This window comes from Pelodiscus sinensis, chromosome 3 (genome assembly GCF_052426305.1).
Source record: "Pelodiscus sinensis isolate ZL-2025 chromosome 3, ASM5242630v1, whole genome shotgun sequence".
NCBI classification, from domain to species: Eukaryota; Metazoa; Chordata; order Testudines; family Trionychidae; genus Pelodiscus; species Pelodiscus sinensis.
In genome coordinates this window covers 173503424-173525478 of record NC_143054.1, presented here as the reverse complement: position 1 = coordinate 173525478, position 22055 = coordinate 173503424, and the positions used below count along the sequence as shown (strand labels likewise).

At 42.0% G+C, this 22055-nt stretch overlaps 1 protein-coding gene across 7 annotated transcripts in view; it reads right to left on the bottom strand.

Annotated features, from left to right (window-relative positions):
* The window catches only part of TRERF1 (transcriptional regulating factor 1), a 138430-nt gene that overhangs the window by 25563 nt on the left and 90812 nt on the right, over positions 1-22055 (bottom strand). For 4 of the 7 annotated variants that reach the window (XM_014573087.4, XM_006122093.5, XM_006122094.5 and 1 more), the window contains 9 exons: positions 20363-20455; positions 15854-17515; positions 15216-15265; positions 12652-12802; positions 11497-11745; positions 6526-6892; positions 5169-5235; positions 3282-3421; positions 2879-2982 (listed from right to left, as the gene is read on the bottom strand). In XM_014573087.4, the coding sequence (XP_014428573.3) occupies positions 2879-2982; positions 3282-3421; positions 5169-5235; positions 6526-6892; positions 11497-11745; positions 12652-12802; positions 15216-15265; positions 15854-17269 (2544 nt within the window). In that variant the 5' untranslated portion in view covers positions 17270-17515; positions 20363-20455. The remainder of the gene's footprint in view (positions 1-2878; positions 2983-3281; positions 3422-5168; positions 5236-6525; positions 6893-11496; positions 11746-12651; positions 12803-15215; positions 15266-15853; positions 17516-20362; positions 20456-22055) is intronic. The other 3 variants (XM_006122095.5, XM_075925440.2, XM_075925439.2) reach the window with 3 other exon arrangements.

The following is a 22055-nucleotide window of genomic DNA, read 5'->3' as shown; positions in this document are numbered from 1 at the left end:
GGTGCCGTGGTGGCCACTCTGGCATCAACAAAGAACACTTCTCTTCCTCCTTCCCCCCCCCCCCGACCTTCCCGGAGCCCCTAAAGGGATAGACTCTGGCCACAGTGCCTTTGCCAGCTCCAAGCCTGCCAGCCCAGAGCCAGGAGTCACTGCCCCTGACCCAGTGGCCCCAAAACATGAGCCAGCAAGCCACTGGCAGCCAGCCCTCCACCGCTCCCCAGGAGCAGTCTGCCAGCTCCCAGGAGAAGGCAGGCGCCTTTCTGGTCCAGAGCAGAGATCAGGGACCTTATTCAGGTTTGAGGGGGATGCCCCCAACATCCATGATCTCCGCACTAGATAGAGGAACGCAGCTGTCTATGGCAGGATAGCTGCCAGCCTGGCCACCAAAGGCCACATGCAAACCCAGGAGCAGGTTTGCATGGCAATCTAGTTGGTCGGGCGAGACCCCCAACCCTGAGCTTTCCCTCCCAATTCTTCCCTTTGCTTCCCTCTTCTAGCTCCCTCCTCCCAGGTTTCCCTCTCCCCTCTCCAGCCTCCTTTCCACAGTCTCACCAGAGTTTAATTCCCTCCCCCCCCCCTTTTTGTTAAATAGAGTTTGTGTTCATGAAAAGACATATATTTTTTTTGACATCAGGAATGGGGGTTAGGGAGGGATAAGTGGAAGGACGTGAGGGAGGAATGAGGCACAAGACCCCAGTGGGGCAGACAAGGGAGGCTCTTAGTGCTCCTGAGAGTGGAAGCTCTCCTGCAGGGCCTCCTGGATACTGACAGTCCCCCGATGGACCTCCCGGATGGCAGCCTGCAGAAAGTGCAGCCAGGCTCACAGCAACGCATCCAAGAGAAGTACCAGAGTGTCCGGGGCAGCTCTGGCTCCATGCTGCTGAGTGCTGTGGTGTCCCGAGTGAAGGCAACCAGAGTATGAAAATACAAAATGCTTTGCTGTCCCTCATCGAGGTAGACAAGCAAGCAGGGAAACCTGAGAACTGGCTGACCAGGGGGGTCCCTTTAAGCACAGACCTCAGATAGCCTCAGGAAGCAGCCCCACACAGTAAGTCCTGACCTGGTGCCCTGCCGGAACTGGTTCCAGCCAGCCTTAAATGTGATTCAGAGTCTACTCAGTGTGGACATGCTATTTTGAAATAGCAAAATGCTATTTTGAAATGCATTTTGTGTGTAGATGCGTTATTTCGAAATAAGATATTTCAAAATAACACTGTAGTGTAGACATACCCTATGAATTTAATTTACTACTTTATTGGTTTACCTTATCCGTTTAACTTCCAGCCACCACCAGGACCCTGTGGAGTGTTTAACTGTGTAAACCGACTGAATTGCAATTGGGTACCCAATTAGTGGTTGTTGTTTTTTTAATTTTACATACCTACATAAAAGTGTGAAGGGTTGTTTAATTCCTCTGAGAGTTCATTTGGCAGCTCTTTCACCTTGTACTTTGATTGCTGGTGGACCATTATCTCTGTGTGATACAATTTAAAGGCTGAGGAAGGCATTATCTAATTTTATACACTTGAGAGAGAGCCAATTCCTCCATGGGATTTTAATTTGGCTTTTATTTATGCTTATGAAGCCACCTTTTGAATCTTTGACAGAGTGTTATTTATTTTACTTATCTATTAAAATTATTTTTATTATTGGGATAGCATCAGCCAGAGGAATGAGTGAACTGCACCCTTTGATGGCTGATCTGCTGTTCACTGTTTTTCATAAAAACAAACTGCTTCTTACACTTCATCTCAGGTTTCTACTGAAAACAGTCTCTGAGTTTCATATCAGTCTATTAGTCACAGGCTAACAAAGGGGAATCTGTATGGCATATTTTAGATGCTAGAAGGGTTTTTAGCATATTATTTAAATAGAACTAAGGGCATGTCTACACTAACTCGTTAATTCGAGCTAGGTAGGCAAATGAAGCCCGGGATTTAAATATTCCAGGCTTTATTTGCATGTTCCTGTCCAGTCGCCATTTTGAAATTTCACTAGCCCGAGCTCACTACCGCGCGGAAGCCCGGGATATTTAAGTCCCGGGCTTCATTTGCAACTCCAGTCACCTCATTTGCCTACCTAGCTCGAATTAACGAGCTAGTGTAGACATACCCTAAGCGTTTTAGGAAGTTATCTAGATTATTTGTTTCATGTGTTAAAACTTGCCTGGGTCATAGAGTAGCTCCTAAATTGATTTCCAGATGGGTTAAACAATGTATCATTCAATGTTACAAGTTAGCAGCAGTCCCTGTGCCTACTGTTGTAACATCTCATACTACTAAGGATGTGGCAGTATCTTTTGCAAAAGTATTCCTGTTGGGAGAACTCTGTATGGCTAGTGAGTTAAAAGTAAGTCCATACCTTTACCGAACATTATGCTTTGGATTTGGCTTCAAGAGTGGATGATAAATTTGGTTCAACAGTCCAAATTGATTGGGACTGTTTCCCTCCTTCTTAGTTTTCAATACTGCTTGCTGACCTTACCCACAAATGAGGATATGCAAAGCCACTAAGAAATGGAGGTTACTCGTATCCAGAGTTCTTCAAGAGTATTCTTCGTATCCACACTTCCTGCCCACCTTCCCCTCTTTCTCAAAGTCTTACTGTGGTTTTTCTGGGTTGGCAGTGGCAGGAACTGAAGCAGTAGAGGGTGCAGTGCTACCTTATGTAGTTCAACCTCCTAACATTTGGAGACATTGAGGAAGAGCAGAGTGTGGAAGGGGCATATACCTTTAAGCTGTGCCTGGTGATGCAAAATCTATAAGTGGGAATATGCAGAGTCATCTCAAAGAATTCTCATTACAAGTAAATAACCTTCATTTTCTCATGATGCCAAGATAAAAGAGGAATGACCCTCTGTCTTCAGTTCCTGTCTTACCATAATATCCCCTTTGGACTCAAAGAGGGAGTGCAATGCATATTCTGAATTAGTTCCTCCGCCAGGTAACACACTCGAACAGCACATATTTAAGAGGTCTTCCACTGTCAGAAACAAAAGGGATCCTGTTAATTATTGCAACATGATAGCCAGATACCTAAATCCAAGGGTTCTGTAAAGCCAACTCAACATAGTGTAGAGTTTTCATTCTGAAACGTACAGTTGTTTAGTGTTTGCATTGTACTTTGCTGTAACAATTTCTCAAATGCATCAATTAAAACATCAAATTTTTAAATGACCTTTTCAAAGTAAAAAAAAAACGCACAAGAGTGAGAAATAAGTAGAAATTTCTATACTGAATATAGTGTTTTCAGTAAACAATTCAAGTGACATAATACAGTACCTCTTTGTTGGAAGACTTTGTTTTCCAGTTCTGGCCATGGTTTCCAAACCAAAGTTGCGTTGTGCATATCTTTCCCCACTGACGATCGGTCTTGTAGTTCAGGAATTTCAGCCTGGAATCTTGATCCAATATTGATATGTCTGTAAAGAAATAAAAAGGGATCTCAACAATAAGATTTACAAAGAGGAGAAATATTACCTTTTATTTTAACTACACACTTGAGATGTTCTCCAGGAGTACCCTGAGTTGTGAGGCATCCTTAGCATGAGTGATCCTTGACTGTACCTGCCCTGAATCAGCTCATTGATAACGCAGCCCACAGACAGAACAAGTACTCTCCCATCAGCCCCTCAAGGCTCTGCTGTCCCTCTGCAGGCAAGCAACAGGCAAGCAGCTGGTATATACCAACTGCTGAGCATCCCCCTGCAGTGCCCAGCCTTTGTTCCACCAAATACTCACAAAATTCACAGATTCACGTCTCCAAAAGGAACAGTACATGACTTACTAGTTAAACTCAAGATCACCATCCACTTAACACACTGCACTTAGAGATATTTATAGTGAGAACAAGAATATGTTTATCATCAAAAAACAGAGATTCAAATGATACCAAGAAAATCTGAAAAAATGGTTACAAATAGAACAAACTTGCAACATACTCGCTAGAACCTAAACTTAATTTATAGATATTGTCCTGTCTCCTACAGGATAGCTCACCCCAAGTTCTTTTCTCCTGTGTTTTAAACCAGGATGTCTGTGACCATCTTTTCATTAGATCAAGGTCACTGGCAGCTTGTCTTCACAGCCTGAAAAATCCCATGTGAACCTCCATATTCCAGTTGTATTCCCAACAATTCACAGTCTTTACTTGTATACAGGGTAATCCTTGCTGTTTTGTTGGGTTTTTTTAATTCCTAGTGCACTCATAATCTATTCATAGCACTTGATTCAATATGCAATAGTAAGTCACTTGATTCAATATGCAATAGTAAGTCAGAGAGATAAGTGTCTCCCTCTTGGAAAAGTTTGTCTGCCTGCGGTCTCTGAGTGACCAGCTTAACTCCAAGGCTTAAAGACATAACTTTAGTATAGATACATAACTGATTGCACATATGTCTTGCAATGCTTATGACCACAAGCAGGATCAATTTAATTGGTGAATCCAGGTAAACTTTAGACCCCTGTGCCCTCTGCCAGTGGACATGAAGAAGTCCTTGCATCACTGTGTCAGACTATCTTGCAACATAATGTTCAATTAACCCTGCTATCACTGAAGCAAATGTTGTATTATAAAGATCTCATGTTTAAAAAGTTGCGTACAATTACAGCCCAGTTTAATCAGATTGGGAAATAGGTCTTCATAAGTAACAGGAGAGAGATGATGGATATTACTGTATAAAAAACAGGACAAATGCAGGTCAGTTATACCTCCTTGTCCAGTAGGGGATGACACCTCAGCAGAGGGACAGAGGTGATAATACTGTCTCTATCCACTCTTGGTATCACACCAGGGGAAGGAAAGTTTAACACCTCCCATAACTCTATAGGGCAGCTGCCAAGGCAAATACTGAATCAACATACAGCTGCCAAGGCAAATACTGAATCAACTTCCAGCCAGCACCAGCTACATTTGTGACTTTCCTGGCCCTTCGTAGCTCTCCCTTGCTTAAGGGAAGTCAAGCTGGCTTGCACTGCCACAATCTCATCTCTGGCAGATTTTCTGCCTACGGTGACCTCAGCCAATGTTTACACTGGTATAACCTTGAGTGCCTCCTGCCAAGAAGTATGGTATTACCTGCATTGTTCAAAATATACAAGACCACATTCTCTAGGTGAAAGAGGCTGAAATAGGCTGTAAAGTGATACATATTGATAAATTTTTCTTACGGTTCTATATCAACAGTCTGTTCTCCTGGCCCTGGAGTCACTGGAATGCTGCTTCCATCAATACTATCTGAAACAGAAACATGGATTTGATTTTCTCCATTTAGAAAGCTATTTTCTTAATTAGCATACCATTTTTGGTCCTCTACTGCCCCCAGAAATCAATAAAAACATCGGGTTATAGTTGGTACATTAGCGTGAATGTACCAGGGCCTCAAGAAACCAGGTATAGTGTGTCTGGGCATAAGCTGCAATTTCCAATAGCACCAATTTCCACACTGATGACCGCTGTGTTCTGTTTACATTTTCCTGTATAAACTACATGCTTAGTTGTACATGTTAGCTTTGTATCTGCCACCAGGCTGACACCCAAGCCTACAATGGTCTCCTGTTATCATATGCTAAACACATACTCCTCCTCCTCCAAATTTCTCTTTAAAATTTATTCTCCCATCAATCTCTCCTATTTCTTCCTTACTGATAATCCCACAGACTCCCTTAACTGATCTATTGTCCTATGAATTGCTTAAATTGTAAATTATGGGTCAGGAAGCATGTATTGCAATGCAAAGCACCGAGAATGTATTTATAACACCACAGAAGTGATTTTGTAAATCAGTGGAACACAATTAAAAGAAAAACACCACAACCAAATCCTCAAAATCCATGTCAGCTGTCAGCATGTTACAGTATCTCTGAAGAAACTAAGGAACAGAGCTTAAGGAGAGTATAATAATGAGTTAATTTATAATAAAAAGTAGGTTAATTTCTCTACCTTACTGGGGACTATTTCTAAGTTACTTAAGTTATGATTACTATGTTATTTCTGCCTCTGACAGACTCTTCCAATCTAGCTAATATGGATTACCACTCATATACACCTTTTAGATCTTTTCTATGCATACGCTTTATAAACATTTAGATAACAGTGTCTCAATCGATGTATGCTGGGCTTTAAACAAAGTATTTACAACCACAATCATGTAGTCTGATATTATCAAATATTTCTTCACCTATAAGACAACTTTCAAATTCCTTGCACCATTTGAGGAGGTTCCCCTTCCATTACAACAGTGTGTTCTTTGAAATAAATATATTCTGATTTTTTTTCACTTGAAATTTACCTGTCCAGTTCCTGGTTTAAACCCAACCCTATAAAATCCAGAAGAAATGTACTTACCTGGAAAAACAGACTTTGTTGAACAGGAAAAGTAACAGTAGTTTGTGTGTGTGTGTCTTGTCCTTCTCCCAAGATGATTATTCCAAAACAGAAAGCACACAGGGAATATAATATAATAGTATTTTATGTAAGATGTGAATTTGGACTCAGAAAAAGTGATACATTAGATAAAATACTTACTAGATCGACATAGGAGCACCCGGGGAGTGGGTGTCAAAGGAGTAAGTGGCAGCTGGGGGTGAGATGCATTATGAGATGTGATAACGCTACTGAAGAGACCAGATCCATGACGTACTGGGCTAAGCATAGGTGGTGGGGTATAAGGAGGAAACTCATGTGTCCTGTCCAGGAGATGGTCCCCTAGGATGCGGGGAGAGCGAAGTTGGCTTTGATACAGTGTAGCTCCTGACAAGGATGCACTGAAGTTGAAGGAAGGAGGAGGTATGAAGAGTGGTTCAGGTCTATGTCGATATTTTTTCTTGTCCTGCAGGGGTTTGAAATCTTCTTCCAATTTTGCAGCACTTTGATGATGTTTTCTGCCAAGTTCCTAAATGAAAATTTATAGCATTAAAATATGTAGCTATGATTAGTTCGATTACATTATGTATAGTTTCCAAAAGCCAATGGTAACAGCAGTGACAGGAAAGCTGTTAGTAACTGACGGCTGTTCATGGCCCTATGTGGAATGAGTCCAGTGATTTCAGTCCAGTTTTTTTTAACCCAGCAGGTGCCCATATGACTAAATATCAACATTACAACTGGTACAGTTGGCAATCTTAAGGCAGAGAGAATGAATTACCCTTTCACCTTCAGAAATCATCCCACTAGGGCAGAGGAGGACTGTAAAATAGATGGTTAGGCCAGTGGAAGAGTGGTGTTTGCCACCACCAGCATTTAGTGGCTAGCAAGAGACCCTAATGCCGAGATGTCATCCTAGCATTTTTTACCAGCACCCGTCACACACACACACACACACCATTTACAACTAGGGATGGACATTTTAATCAAAACGGTTAACTGGTTAAACGATTAAAGTTACATTGTTTAACTGGTTGGTGGGTGCAGGGCATCCGGAGGGTGGGGGTAGGATCTTACTGGGGCTGCAGAGTCCGGGTCCACCACAGCAGGGATGCAGTGGCTATGAGTAGGTATTCCAACCTGGCAACCAGTTGAAGCTGCTCTGGCCCTTGGGCTGGGGGCTGCTTCAGCACCACCACAGCTGGGGTCCTGTCAGCTGGTCCGCCATGGGTAGGGAGGCTGCTCCTGTGGGCTGGGCCCTCCAGTTAACTGGAAGTTAGGTCCATAAAACAGGACATAGGTTCTTATGGTGACCCAGTAAGCATGCTGGAAAGGCATATGCTTACCGGGTAACTGGTTAGCTCTTTAAACTTTAACATTCCTATTTACAACTTCACAAAACTTACATTGGTCATCCAGGAGTTATTCCATCTACCTCTCCAAAGTGAGTTTATTAGAAAATTATATGTTTTCCAATACATTGACTTGGCTTTAGTAGGATGGACTCATTTGAGTTCACTTTAATAACTGCATCATCGCCACCAGCAAAAGATGGGAAAAATATAATAAATTCAAATTATTTGCCTCTTATCACTATATTCCCATCTGTTGGGTGGAATCCAGCTGCAAGGAATCTTGTATTAATTTTCTTTTTTCTTGGCAGGGAAAATGGTAGCAGATGACAATTGGGTACATAACAGCATTATACATTTCAATAATTTGGAGATTAAAGACATTTACCACTTTGGTCTATAAAAAGTGACAGCAATTGGAGTTATGCACTGAAATCTGACTTTCAGTGCCAATGGTTAGACAGCTTTTCAAAATGCACACAAGGATCACACACATACTTAGTTTTAAATATACTATTTTCAGATGCCTAGATTTGAGATCACTCATGATCCATGTGATCTTCTTTCACTTTTTTGAACACAGGATATTCACCATCATGAGTGATCTGTAGTGATCACCTGTGGAACTCCTTGCCAGAGGATGCAGTGAAGGCTAGAACATTAACAGGGTTCAAAAAAGAGCTAGATAGATTCATGAAGGTTAAGTCCATCAATGGCTATTAGTCAGGATAGGTAGGAATGGTATCCCTAGCCTCTGTTTCTCTGGAGGTGGATGACAGGGGAGGGATCACGTGAAGATTACCTGTTGTGATCCCTCCCTCTGGGGCATCTGGTAGTGGACACTGTCGGCAGACAGGATACTGGGCTAGATGGACCTTTGGTCTGACCCAGTATGGCCATTCTTATGTTCTTATTTATGATAAATGTGGGTAGGGGGTAGAAATTCCTGGATAGATAAAGATATATGAAAAATTCTATATAATCTATTTAATATTATTATTATATACAAATACATTATTACTGAATGTGTTTAGATAACATATCAACCCCATGGGTGGCTCTTGACAAGCACACTCACCCAACCATAAGTATGTTAAAAGAACATTACCACTGTCACCTTTTATTCCTGCTGTTAATACATTCCAGTTTGTGGAAACGTTCTCTATTGCAAGGGTCCTGCCCTTTCTATTAGATCATGGCTATATCCTTTCCAACATTTGGTGATTTTTCCTCCCCGCAAAATAAGTCCTGAACACATTTTTCTTTTGCAGGAAAATGTATCTTTAAAAAGAATTGCGTAAAAACGTTGAAAGAAATGGAAAAAAACCCAAAAGGGTGTGTGAAACAGAGTCAGGGACTACAGATCACTCATGATGGTGACTATCCTGTGTTCAAAAAAGTGAAAAAAGATGGGGGAGGGGGGAGACAAGAAATAGAGGAGAGGTCTCAACAGAGCCTCAGATAAAGTGTTTTCTCTTTCCTTTTTGCAAAAAGGCAGTGTGGTACAAATGCTAGGGTGCTGACCTGGGACTTTGCAAATGTGGCTGCTATTCCCAGCTCAACCACTGACCTTAAGTGAGACAGTTTATTTTTAGGAGCCTCTCTTCCCCTCCCCCCCCCCCAATTTTGTGTGGTTATTCAGACCACAAGCTCTTTAGGGTAGGAATTCTCTCTCACTATGTTTTGTGGCATGCATAACACAATGGGGCCTCAATTTCACTGGGGGACTTTAGACACAACTGTAATACAAATGCTAACTATGTTTTCTTACATTTTCTAGTTTATGCTTGCCATGTTTTTAAAAAATAATGTTGACCATTTTAAATAAAAACATGAACTTTATGGATTATAGAATTTAGAAATATAGACAGTACAAATCAGTGTGTTTTTATTTGTAACACCTTACACATAGTCTTGAATCATAGTCCTGCAAAACAAACAAAAACAAAACAAAACAAACTTATGCACATGAGTGACTTACTCATGAAGTAAAAATGAAACTTATTTATCTTGATGCTTTTTCCTTCACCTGACAAATATTTTATTTTGCTAGTGACTTTCTCTGTGCAGTAACAATAGAAAAGTTTTGGCCTTTTCCTTCTACTACTACTTTCATCATGCATTGAAGTCAATGGAACTCCCCATACACGTAAAAGTTACATAGCCAGGTATTTGTGGGATTGTTCCCAGAATGAGAAAATAGAACTTTTGAGCCTCCTTTGATCACCTCTTCATTAGAACAGTTGGTCTTCAATTTGGGAGTATAGAAGGACCCCCCAGTTTTACTATTTGCTATCTACCTCTTTGATCAGAAACCCTGGCAAGGTAAACCAAATATAATGAAAAGCAGATTATTATTTATAACATTTTTTTACTTAAGGGATAATATTTTTATTATTATTTTTAATATCTGGTACTCAGCTCCTGCTGGAGTGAAATGAGGCACTGGAATTAAATTCCTCTTTCTTCTGCTACATCAAATGGTTAAGGGCACCCTTAGTATAGGAAATGCAATATGGCATTTTTGAAAAATCTTCACACTGAATATTAAATAAGTCCCTGATGTTCTTAGCTTCACAATTCAGAATTAGCTCTCTAATTCTATTAAGTTCAGAAACTGTTCCTTATATCCAGCACTGACTGCCTTCTCTAGTACTCTATACAAACCTAAATGCTTAGCATTGGGACATGGAATGCCCATTTAATATTTGACTCACTGCACTCTGCACTACTGTGTGGGGTATTTAGTTTCATTTTGCTTGCATTAAAAAGGTATTCATTAAAATATTGACTTTACAAATCAATCCTTTACCCCCTTCACTGTAAGTCTTGAGACACAATGTGATTTAAGAAAAAGAGTTACTGTTACTTAGAATAACAGAAACCTGCTCACCCAATCTCTCTCTGACTGCATCACCTTCACTACTCTAATACATTTTCACTGCTACTGCTTGTATTAAAAACGGGTGTCCAGAGACCAGAACTATGCGTTCATAATTTGCACATGCAATAAACAGGATGGCATGCATAATCCTGGGTGGCTCAGTGCATAAGTGGCCAATGAGATGTCTAACTGGCCACTGCCGACTCAGTCACTGCCAACTGCATGCACAACTGTGGCCCCCATTCAAGTCTAATGTGCTTATCACCATCATATCTGATGATTTCAGATTTAGAAGTTAAATGAAAGCCAGAAAATATTTATCATTACTACTTTTCCTTTTGGGTTTAAGACGTCCCAATGTTTTAAAACATAGTTAAGATACAGGCTGAAGGAGGGAAAAGAAAAAAAAAAAGATGATTTCATTGTATGTGCCTGTTTCCAGGCAACACCATACAGCTTCTTATTAAAACATACTGCTTTAGTAACTACTTTACAGTGCTATTTAATCTGCTGCAAAAATGATACACAAATAATTTTACTTGAGAACAAGAAGAAAGTAGCTCCTGCATTTAAGCAACAAAGCAAACACAAAAAAGCACAAATAGGAAAAAGGTGAAAGGTAATAAATCCCTTTGTTTTAGTGGGACAGAAAATACCTGCACTAATGTTTCAAATGGTTTTATTTCTTAGTTTAGATATCCCACTAAGGATGAAATTAATATTCCTGGATGACAGAAGAAGATTTAACTGACAAGATACTACAGGCCTTCACCTTTGGTTTGTTTGGTGTGAGCCATTATTAAAATATCGCAGAGGATTTAAAATGTAACTGCACTAAAACCAAAGGGATTTAAAAAGCATCATAGCACAGTTAGTAGCAAGGAAGGCAGCACTCACAGAAGATGAGCAGGGGGTGGCCACTTTTGGACTGCACGGTGGAGAGCAAGTCATCTTCATGAGAACTGGCATCTCGTCATCTGATACAGAATTGGCAGGCTTGTCTTTGACTGTGGTACTGTTGATAGCGGGCTGCACACTGGGCTCAGGCGACAGAAGCTTTACAGGGACAGAAACGGGCATGACGATAGGTGCGAGGCTATCCACCTCTTTAGGCGGCTGTTGTTGTGGTAGTTTCTCTCCTTCATCCTGTACAGACAATTACAGGCTTTCAGCCTTAGTCAAAGAGGGTTCCTACTGGATTTACAGATTATAAAAACTTTGAAAATGTATTCATCATGGTCTAGAAAGAAATGGCTCTGATGTGAAAGAAACAGTAGAACTGCTTCTCAGAGTACATATTTGGCCTGAATAAAATTGGCCAGACAATTATGACATTGGATTCAGCCTCAGTCATAAAGAACCATATCATATTTCATTAAAGATGATCTGTAAAGAGGAAAAAAATATAGTTGTGCTCTTTGCATCGCTTCTTCATGCTGAACCAAGAAGGTAAAAAGATTTCTTAAAAAACATTCAGATCGTGTCTAATACAGGAGAGAACGGACAACAGAAGAACTAATATGATTATGCCATCTGACACACCAAGGCAGCAAAACTTGAGAAGTTATTTTTATCTAGACCAATTAAACTCATTTTGTTTGTTTTTTTGTTAACATTTGTTTAATTCAACACGTGGGAGAAAAGCTTTCTGTTAAAGATTCAACATTTCTGATCTTTCAATTAAGTCTTGAAATATTCCCAACATGTGTCAGTCACCCAATGAGTCCAGCTAATAATAAGGTAGACTAAGTTCGTCATTCCCGAAATTTTTAATGCATTAAACAGAAAAATAGAACTTAACAAAATTTTTCCAGATTTCTTTATTCATTACAAAAACACGGGCACAAAAACTTGTTTTCTCCCCCTTTGACAGTCACCTTTAAGCAAGGCTCTTGGACTATGGATAAGCAGAGCTATATATATTTTCATTAAGGTAGAGAGAGTAGAGTAACTGAAACAAAACTGGGGAAAATGTATGTTGACAGAAAAGCAAAGCAAGCAGCAAACATCAACATGAAAAGAGCCAAATATCAAAGTAAAATGAGCTGCTACCTGTTTAAAATTAGGAGATGCTCTTACTCCTCCATGTGATCGCATGTGACCATTTAGGGCTGGTAAACTCTTAAATTCCTTCAAGCATATTGAACATGTTAGCTTGCTCTTTATAAGGGATCTCTCAGGAAACATTCCTTTGTTCGGGCCACTATTTTTACAGGGAGATAAAGGAGAAATCAGCTTGCCAGATATTCCATTTCACCAAGAGTCCCTTTCACAAAAGTCTTTTATCAGACTTTTTATCATATTTTAAAAGAAATTTGTAATTACAATGTAACTAAACAATAAAGCATTTCTATCAGAATGGTAAGCAAAGAAGCCAGGATATGTACGCTAATAGCCTAGCTTACTGATTCCCAAACTGGAGGAGAAGACAAGTGATAAATATGGCCTAGGCCCAGAATTGTATTTCAGTGGCTCATGTCTTCCTACCCACCTCGCAATAACAAAAAAGAGTGTCTGAACATGAGTGCTACTTTGACAGACAACTGTGCTAAGTACAGTAAAACTCCGATGGTCCGGCATCTGATGGTCTGGCACTCCTGATGGTCCAGTACCATCAGGAACCCGGAAGTGCTCCGGGCAGCCGGACCATTGGAGCTGCTCTACCCCCGCTTCCCTGATTCAGCTGCTGCTAAAACTGACCAGCGGCTGAATCGGGGAAGCTGGGGGCAGAACAGCTGGAGTGCTGCCGGGTAGGTCCCGTAGTGCTGCCCCTCGGGGCTGCGGGACCAACCCGGCAGCACCCCAGCTGTCCCCGATTCAGCCGCTGCTGAAATTGACCAGCGGCTGACTCCAGGAAGCCAGAGACAGAGATGCTCTGCCCCAGCTTCCTGGAATCAGCCGTTGGTCAGTTTCAGCAGCAGCTGACTTGGGGACACCTGGGTCAGAGCAGCTTGGGTACTGCTGGGTTGGTCCCCGCAGCGCCAAGGTTTGGCGCTACCAGACCAACCCAGCAGCGCCCCAGCTGCTCTGTCCCAGGCGTCCCGATTCAGCTGCTGTTGAAACTGACCAGCGGCTGACTCCAGGAAGCCCGGGGCAAAGCAGCTCTGCCTCTGGCTTTCTGGAGTCAGCCGCTGATCAGTTTCAGCAGCGGCTGACTTGGGGACACCTGGGGCAGAGAAGCTGGGGTGCTGCCGGGTTAGTCCAGTAGCGCCGAGGAGCGGCGCTGTGGGACCAACCCGGCAGCACCCCAGCTGCTCTGCCCCAGGCGTCCCCAAGAGCAGCTGGGGTGCTGACGGGTTGGTCTCATGGCGCCAAGGGTCAGCGCTACCAGACCAACCTGGCAACACTCCAGCTGCTCTGCTGCAGGCGTCCCCAATTCAGCCGCTGCTGAAACTGACCAGCAGCGGCTGAATCAGGGACTCCTGGGGCAGAGCAGGACTATCGGAAGGGGGGGCTATGAGGGGGCCTGGGGTAGCATCCCCCCACCCCACCCCAGACCCCTCATAGCCCCCCCCTTCTGATAGTCCGGCATATCTGATAATACGGCACCCCCTGGGTCCTAAAGATGCCGGATTATCGGAAGTTTACTGTATGTGGTTCTTCTCATAGTACTGATGGGCCTAGGGTTGCCAGATGGTTGAAACAAAAATACTGACCCCCTCCCCCCCCCCCGCAAAAAAACACCGGGAAAAAATTCTGTTGAGGGGAGGGGAAGGGGGGGGAGCCCAAAGTTGTTGAGGGGGGAAAAAAAGGACTCCAAGGACTTATTAAGCCAAAAATAAAATAAAATAAAATAAAATAAAACAAAACATCATGTCCCCTTTAAGAGTGAGTGCAGGGATGGGAACAGGGGAGCGGTTGAGCACTAAAACTCGGTCTTTTGGCTAGCAGCCATTTTGTGCCGGCAGCCTTGGGAAATCAGGTAAGCATGGGGGCTGGGGCCAGAGGGATTGGGGGGGGGGGGGGAGGCCGGGCACTGAGTGTTTGTAGGGTTGCCAGGTGCCCGGCACTTTTGCCTCCTGGCCGGGGAAAAATTCAGAGAATACTGGACATCTCAGGTGTCCGGTATTTTCTGAATTTTTTACCAGACAGGAGGTAAAAATACCGGGCTGTCCAGGTGAATACCAGACACCTGGCAACCCTAGATGGGTCTTTAAAAGCTTAATTGATTCCTTGCTGACATTTGTTGTCAAAAATGGAAATCCCGTGGTGTCCAACATGCTAGCCACATGAGGCTATTTGGACAGTTCAGTGTGACTAGTTGGCTTGAACAATGTGACTATTTGGCTGGTTGAGTGTTGCTAGTTCAGAACTGGTTGGGCACTATGGATCTAAACAATGTAGCAGTGATCCACTGAATAAATCAGAGCAGCATTAAAAAAACCCTGTGTCTTGTCTTTACTCATTTTAAAGAAAAAAGAACATTCCAAAGTAATTTAAATGTATTGCTTCAGAGATCTCACAATTTTACATCTCACGTGCAAAACCTTATCCATGGCTTCTCATAACAGTCTCCAAGATCAGCTGAGAACACTTATATTGAACTGCAAAATTCATTTATATTTAACCATAAAATAATTTCAGCAACTAAGAAATCCATGCCAAACTCATAATACCTTGGCTCAGGAGACAGTGGCTGCAGTCTGCCATCTGATAGTTGAATCTGCTATCAGAGGGGGGAAAAGAAAAATATTTTTAGCAATAGCAACATCAGGAGTCTTAATAATTTTACTATTTTCATTTTTTTAAACACATTTTTATGTCAATGCAGCTATGATAAAAGACTTTGAGAACTGACAGCCCTGGCAAAAAGCCATCCTACTTTTATCCACAAAATGGGTATGTCTCTGAATTACATCTGTGCAAGGTGCCTTACACTTAACCTGCCAATGTGCTCTTCAGACCTGATTATGTGACAGAATCATGGAGTCTCCATGTCCTTGGTATTTCTCAGGCTACCAGAAAGCCTGCAAATTAGTGACATATGTGGTAGCATTCTCTGAGCTTGAGATACCTGTCCCAGTAACTGGACTGACATTGCCAAACTCATTCTACACTGACCAATGAATAGCCACCTGGTGGTTACAGCCCAGAGCAAATCTGTGACCTAAAGGTCACATTTCCAGTCCCGTGCAACATTTCCCCTATGCCCATGCCTTGACCCAGTGAATTCCCTGCAGTTGTTTTGTTTGTGTGTAGTACAGTCATTATTCAAAACAGGCCTCTATGAATGGAAGTCTAAATCATTACATACCTGAGACCAACAAGCACCAGGAGACTCTTGCTGGGACCCTTTGTTATTTATATGGATACCCGATGGTGTTAAAAGAGTTCTATGAGTGCCAGTGTTTCCTACAGAATTAATTTCCTGCTGTGTAGTATCTTCTATTGCCTCTCCCACACTCAGGCCAATGTGGGAGTTCATCAAAGATTGAGACCTGTTGTCATTCTGGTATTGCTTTTGATCCACGTCTTCTTGTTGCTGCTGCTGTTGCAGCTGCTGTTGCAGTACACTTTGTGGATATAAATGCCTATACTGCTGTTGTGGGTCTTGATAGAAATACTGAGGCATTGTTCCCAACTGTATAAGCTGTACAGGAGGAGCTTGATCCTGGGAGAACTGGTGTGTTTCATGAACAGTTTTCGGATCAGGATCCCTATGATATGCAGGAAGTTGCAGTTGCATCTGTTGCTGCTGCTGCAACTGCAGTTGCTGCATAACTGGTTGTGTTTGATAATACTGAGCTATTTGCATTGGACATTGCCTCTGTTGTTGCTGCCGACTTTGCTGCTGCTGCTGGATCTCTTGTATTGAGAGCCGCTGCTGTCCCTGTTGTGGCTGTTGCTGCATATAATATTGAGACTGCTGTAACTGCTGTATCTGTTGCGGCAACAGCTGCTGAGATTGCATTTGTTGCACATGTGGTTGTCCCTGTTGCATTGCAGAATGCATTTGTATCTGGGATAAGTGTTGCTGGTAATCATAATACAACTGCTGTGGGTGCTGCATGACTTGCATTTGCTGCTTTTGTTGAGTGCTTGCAAAATTCTGATGTACTTGCTGCGGCCCTTGTTGATATCTTTGCACAGTGGAAGTTACAGATTGTTGCTCAACTGCTGGCTTCTGAGATAGCAGCTGTCTCAGTGCACTATCACTAGCATTATCCATCACTGATGACTGAGCATGCAAGACCTGAGCCATATTGTTCACTTGAATTCTTAAATTTTGATTAGCAAATACTTGTGTAAAAGAGTCCAATTTATGTAAAACTCCACTCGTAATTTTTTGTGATCGAAGTTCATTGGCTTGAGAATAGGAATATTGGTATCCATCAACAGATTCGCTCTGCCCTAATGGGCTCCACATTGAATTCTGATTATTCAGATTGTTCCTTACTGGGACATGGTTTCCTGAGCCAGAATGTGTCCAACTCGTTTGTCTAGAGGAGTCCACTGACCCAATGTTTTTTGAACCTACATTCAAAGCTATGCTGTCTCTTGAATCTTGGGGGAACTGAGGAGAGAGGGGAGAAGCCTGAGAAGCATCCATGCCTGATGTTCCATAGCTGTGATTTAAAGCCGGAAGGGAGTTCATTTGGTGTGATTGGTAATACAAGTTCTCATTGCTATTGGCAGTGTGGTTGGGTTTGTACAACTGCTGGTCCTCCATTTTCGATCACCTTTCTCCTGACCTTATAGTCACAAAAACAAACTTCTAGACCCTGAGATATTCCAAGTACAAAAAAAAAAAAAAAAGCTAGAATTGGTTATTATTCAGCTTGTTCATTTACATTACAAGGACAAATTCCTTCCGGTCGGCTTACAATTCCAATTTCAGTATGATGTTGCTTCACATCTTCGAAAAAACTAGAACACAAGCCTTAAACAAAAACATCAGATTCGCTATGCCAGGTACCTGTGAAGTGAAAAAGGAACAGTTTAAGTATATTCTACTCAACTTTTGCTGTTTCCTTCCATGTAACAACAAGCTAATGGGGGGAAAGGACATAATGTTATGAACAGTTGTAGTAATTGGGCTACTCCATACTGTCTCTCGCTTACTCGCTTACTTTTAGCTGGCCACATATAGTACTGAGGTAAAGACTTTAACCAGAGATTAAACTATGAGGAAGAGACTAGTTTCTAGTGTTCCCAGTCTGTTAGTCAGAGACAATGGATGCATATATAGTAAACTCTACTTCACAAATCTGTGCAGATATCAGAGATAGTTCTAATATGTCTGATGACACAGCCGAAAGGAAGTGGTGGCTTAGAACTGAAGTGCCAGCATGAGTTGTAGGGATGTGGGAAGATGGGATTCAGCATGATTTAGTTGAGTCTGATTCTGAAACTGATTCAGAATTAACATAATGGCTCCAACTCCACCATACAATATCAGGGCATGTTTTATTCCATACTAGCTTTATCAGCATTAAGGAGGTGTGAAAGGAGGAAGAACACGTCTGCTATTGGAATGAAGATACAGCATTGTACATGTCATGGAGGAATAATATGCCAGTGTGTTTATTAAATGTGACAATAAAAATCACAAGATTGGTTACCATTAGTCACTTATGTGTACACAGAGTCATTTACTCCTCTTCTACATGGACTTTTAGTAACTACTAAAACAAACTACGCTGTCCAAATCACTGAGTTGTAACAGCACATTCTGTCACAAGAAATTTCTTGACGTACACAGTAGGTATCAAGTTCTAACTTTCATTCTGCTCTCTTCCTTTTTTTTCCAGTTCTCCATAAACACCTTAATATTTTAGCCGACTGATTTCTCCTTAAATTAACTGATTTGCAAGTGTCAATACAATTTTGGGTGCAATTAAAAAAAAAGAAAGTACTTACCTCAGTACATAAATGTGTTTTGAGGATGTTTATCGTTTTGTGGAAAAGAATGGTCACACTATCTCTCCACGCACACAAATTAATGCACAAGAATGTGTTGAGAAACAGTTAGAACAGCTATCGCACACAAGCATCTACACACATTATCGTAATACTGCAACTTTAACTCTGTCCCCCTCGGTCTTTCCTTCTCCCTAACTTAACTGCTTCCCACCAAAGACTGTGTGTAAATATCTTAGAATTTAATGACTGTGGGAGGATAGGCTGATCCAAGGGGCAGTAGTACAGATGCTGATGAAAACCATTTTAACTATCACCAGCTGCACATAAACAACACACAAAGTTTATACAATGTCGTTCATTCATTTTTATGCCAGGTGCAGCCCATAGAACCTTCTCCATTGTAGGAACATCTGAGGGAAAATCATAGCTCCTCTAGGAGAAGGTTGTGAGTATGTGCACAACTGCACAGAAGGTTTGTGAACATAGTACATAAACTTTCTCTATCAGCAACCACTGGCATGTAAATTGTCAGTTATGACAAACTAGAAGTTACTCAGGTCTTTAAGTTTTGGTTTTCTTCATTTAAATTGTTGTTTGGGAATGGGTCTGGGGATGAGGGGTCCAAGATTCAGACTGCCCCAGGAAGAAAGGACCAATCCTGCCCTCTCTCACCGCAACAGCCTGGGGCCAGGTGAGAAGTACCTGTCCATAGCCACTGCAGTGGGCACATGTCCCCCAGTTGGGGGAGACGGGGACGACAAACACACAAACAGATAAACTTTCAGAAATATAGTAGACAACTATCCCTTTCCCACACCTGCCCCCTGCTGGCCCAATGGGGTTTATAGCTTTCCTGGTCCCTATCTCTGGCCCCCTGCTTTCCCTCTGTGGTCATTTGGCAGTATAACTGTCTCCAACCAGACTCTTCCCTCTCCATGTTATGAGAAAATCAAATTTCAAGCACATCCAAACCTTGCCCTTGCTTTCAGTTATAAGAGGAAGCTGCATACCAAATCTGGGGGTCCTAGATCTTACCGTGTAAGAAAAGTTCTTGAACAAACAGACTCACAAATGGACAGACAGGTGCACATTTCTAAAATATATACAGGTTGAATATCTCTAGTCTGGCACCCTTGGGCCCTGGCCAAGCCAGAGAATTTGTCAAACCATGGGAGGTCAATATTGTCTAGTAGCATTACCAACACTTCCACAGCTTACTGGGCTCTTTGAGGGTACTTAGGGTAAGCACAGGGAACCTTTGAGTGGGGGCCACTAACCCACAGAAAAATCAGTCGGGGGCTGCACACAAGTGAGAAGCAAACAACCCCTAGCCCCCAGAAAAAAACCCTCACTAACGTGGCCCCTGACTAAGAAGAAGAAAGACACTCTCCACAATCCCCTAGCACACCAGAGCATAGCGGGGCCCAGGCTAGTAGATTTTGTGTGCTCCAGCCACCCAGGGAGACAGTGGGGTGGGGGAGGCTGGAATGCCAGTGTGAGCTCCCCAGGCTGTGGAGGGGAGCACCAAGGGCAAATCCAGGCAAGCCATGGGGCCACACCCAGGCCTTAGGTTCCCCATCTCCTGATTTTACGGGTACATTAGAGTTAAATAACAGCACAGAACACTGAGAGCCAGGACTGGTTGCTGTAAACAAACTTTATGGGACCATGGGAAATTTGGCCACACCCACGATAAGTGGACATCCAGCTAACACAAATCATGCCAGACCACAGATATTGCTGGGACAGAGTGCTGGACTAGAGAGGTTCGACCTGTGGTAAGATATTGGCTAAGAGCAGTGTTCTGATGCAAGGGTATCAGAAAACACTGTCAAAAATAAGAGGTCTGTATTTAAGAAGTAAGTCTGAAAGTCCCTTATATATTACACAATCAACTTACCTCCAGCGTGGGAGGTGGGGCATGTGGTCCTCTTGTGGCTAGTCTACAGTGTCACCACACTGTCAAGCAAACATGGATTACTTGTGTTCCAACCTGAAAAAGTAATTATTAACTATTATATTACTATGCCAATTACTGAAGCACAGCGTGATTAGAGAATTCAGTAACTATAGGAAACAAAGCTGCAAAATGTGCTCTCATGTGCTTAACAAGTTAAACCATTCCTTCACATCTATATTAACACCAACATACATCCCTGCAAGAGCAGTATTTCTGAAAATATCTCGTGGCTTCTAGAACAAATGATTTATGGTCTTAATCCTACAGGGTGTTGAGCATTCTCACTTCCCACTGAGAGGAAGATATGCGGTGGGATGTAAAATCCCATTTAAAAAGTTAACCAGTTATCTGGGATCCTGAAGGCTGGGAGATTCTTCAGACTGGCCCGGTTGAAGCAGCCCACCACCGAGGGTGTGAAGGGCTTGGCTGGGCTGAAGTGCCAGTACAAGGAGCTACTCCAGCCTGGCTAAGCCACCAGTTAAATGCTTACCTGGTAAGCACCAGCAAGGGTGATGCTTACCGTTAATTTTAATGTCCCTAGTATGCAGCATCTCACAGTACTGCGTACTACATAAGACCAGCACTTTTCTAGTATGATAAGCCATTAATTAGACTCTAGATGCACTGAGGAAACTGATTAACTGAGAGACATTTGAAAGTATAACAACAACAGAGTTTACTTCCCCACCTATGAAAGAAATATAAAAGAATACAACTATTTTTTATATTTTAACAGTTCATGCCTGAAGGCTCTGGAGTGTCTTAACAATAGGACATCAATAACTACCAATGGCAAAATTGAGCCAGTACTCAAAGAAATCCTGGAACTACTATATGTAACAAGCCAGTGATTCCTCAACCTCTACAATCTGCAAAATACATTTCTGCAATTGACTATCAGAGTTCTTGACACTATAGAGATAGTCTAACAATGGGAGCATTAAACGTAGAGAAATACATAATTAAAGAGTAACACTTCCACCACCACTAGTTCTGAAAGTTACTTGGCAAGAGAAATATCTTCTTAAAGACTGTGGGTGAAATCCCATTTGAATGGGAGTTCAACAGAATTAAGTGGAAACAGGGTTTCTCAACTCTCTTTCCAAACTACCAGTCCCTCCACTACTGGATTGCATAAATATTCTATTCTGAGGACCATCAGGAAACATTCCACTTAACACTGGCAGTCCAGAGACTATCATTTGAGAACCACTGTTATAAAAACACAAACAGTTCTATCCCAAGCACAATAAATAGCACATATTCCAACTCTCTCCCTTTCTCCATACACACACATTAAAAAGAAAATAAAGCTTCAGTCTTCCTGGGAAGAATGCCACAAATTAATTCACATTAAATGGGAGAACATTCCAAAATTGTGGACTCTCAGAAAAAGAGGCCTTGCTTTTCTACCCTCTCTCAATTATATTATCAGACAATCATTGGATCCAAATGTTTTAATCTCATTGTGGGAGCTGGGGCAGCTGGCGGTTATTTAGGAAGATGGTCCTATATCCCTCACAGTTTAATCTACAAAAGCCAGACTTTTAAACACACACTCTGAATTTTTCTAGATGTATAAATAATAGATGGGTCACATTTATAGATCTATGTAGCTGCTTGCTTGGTTTCC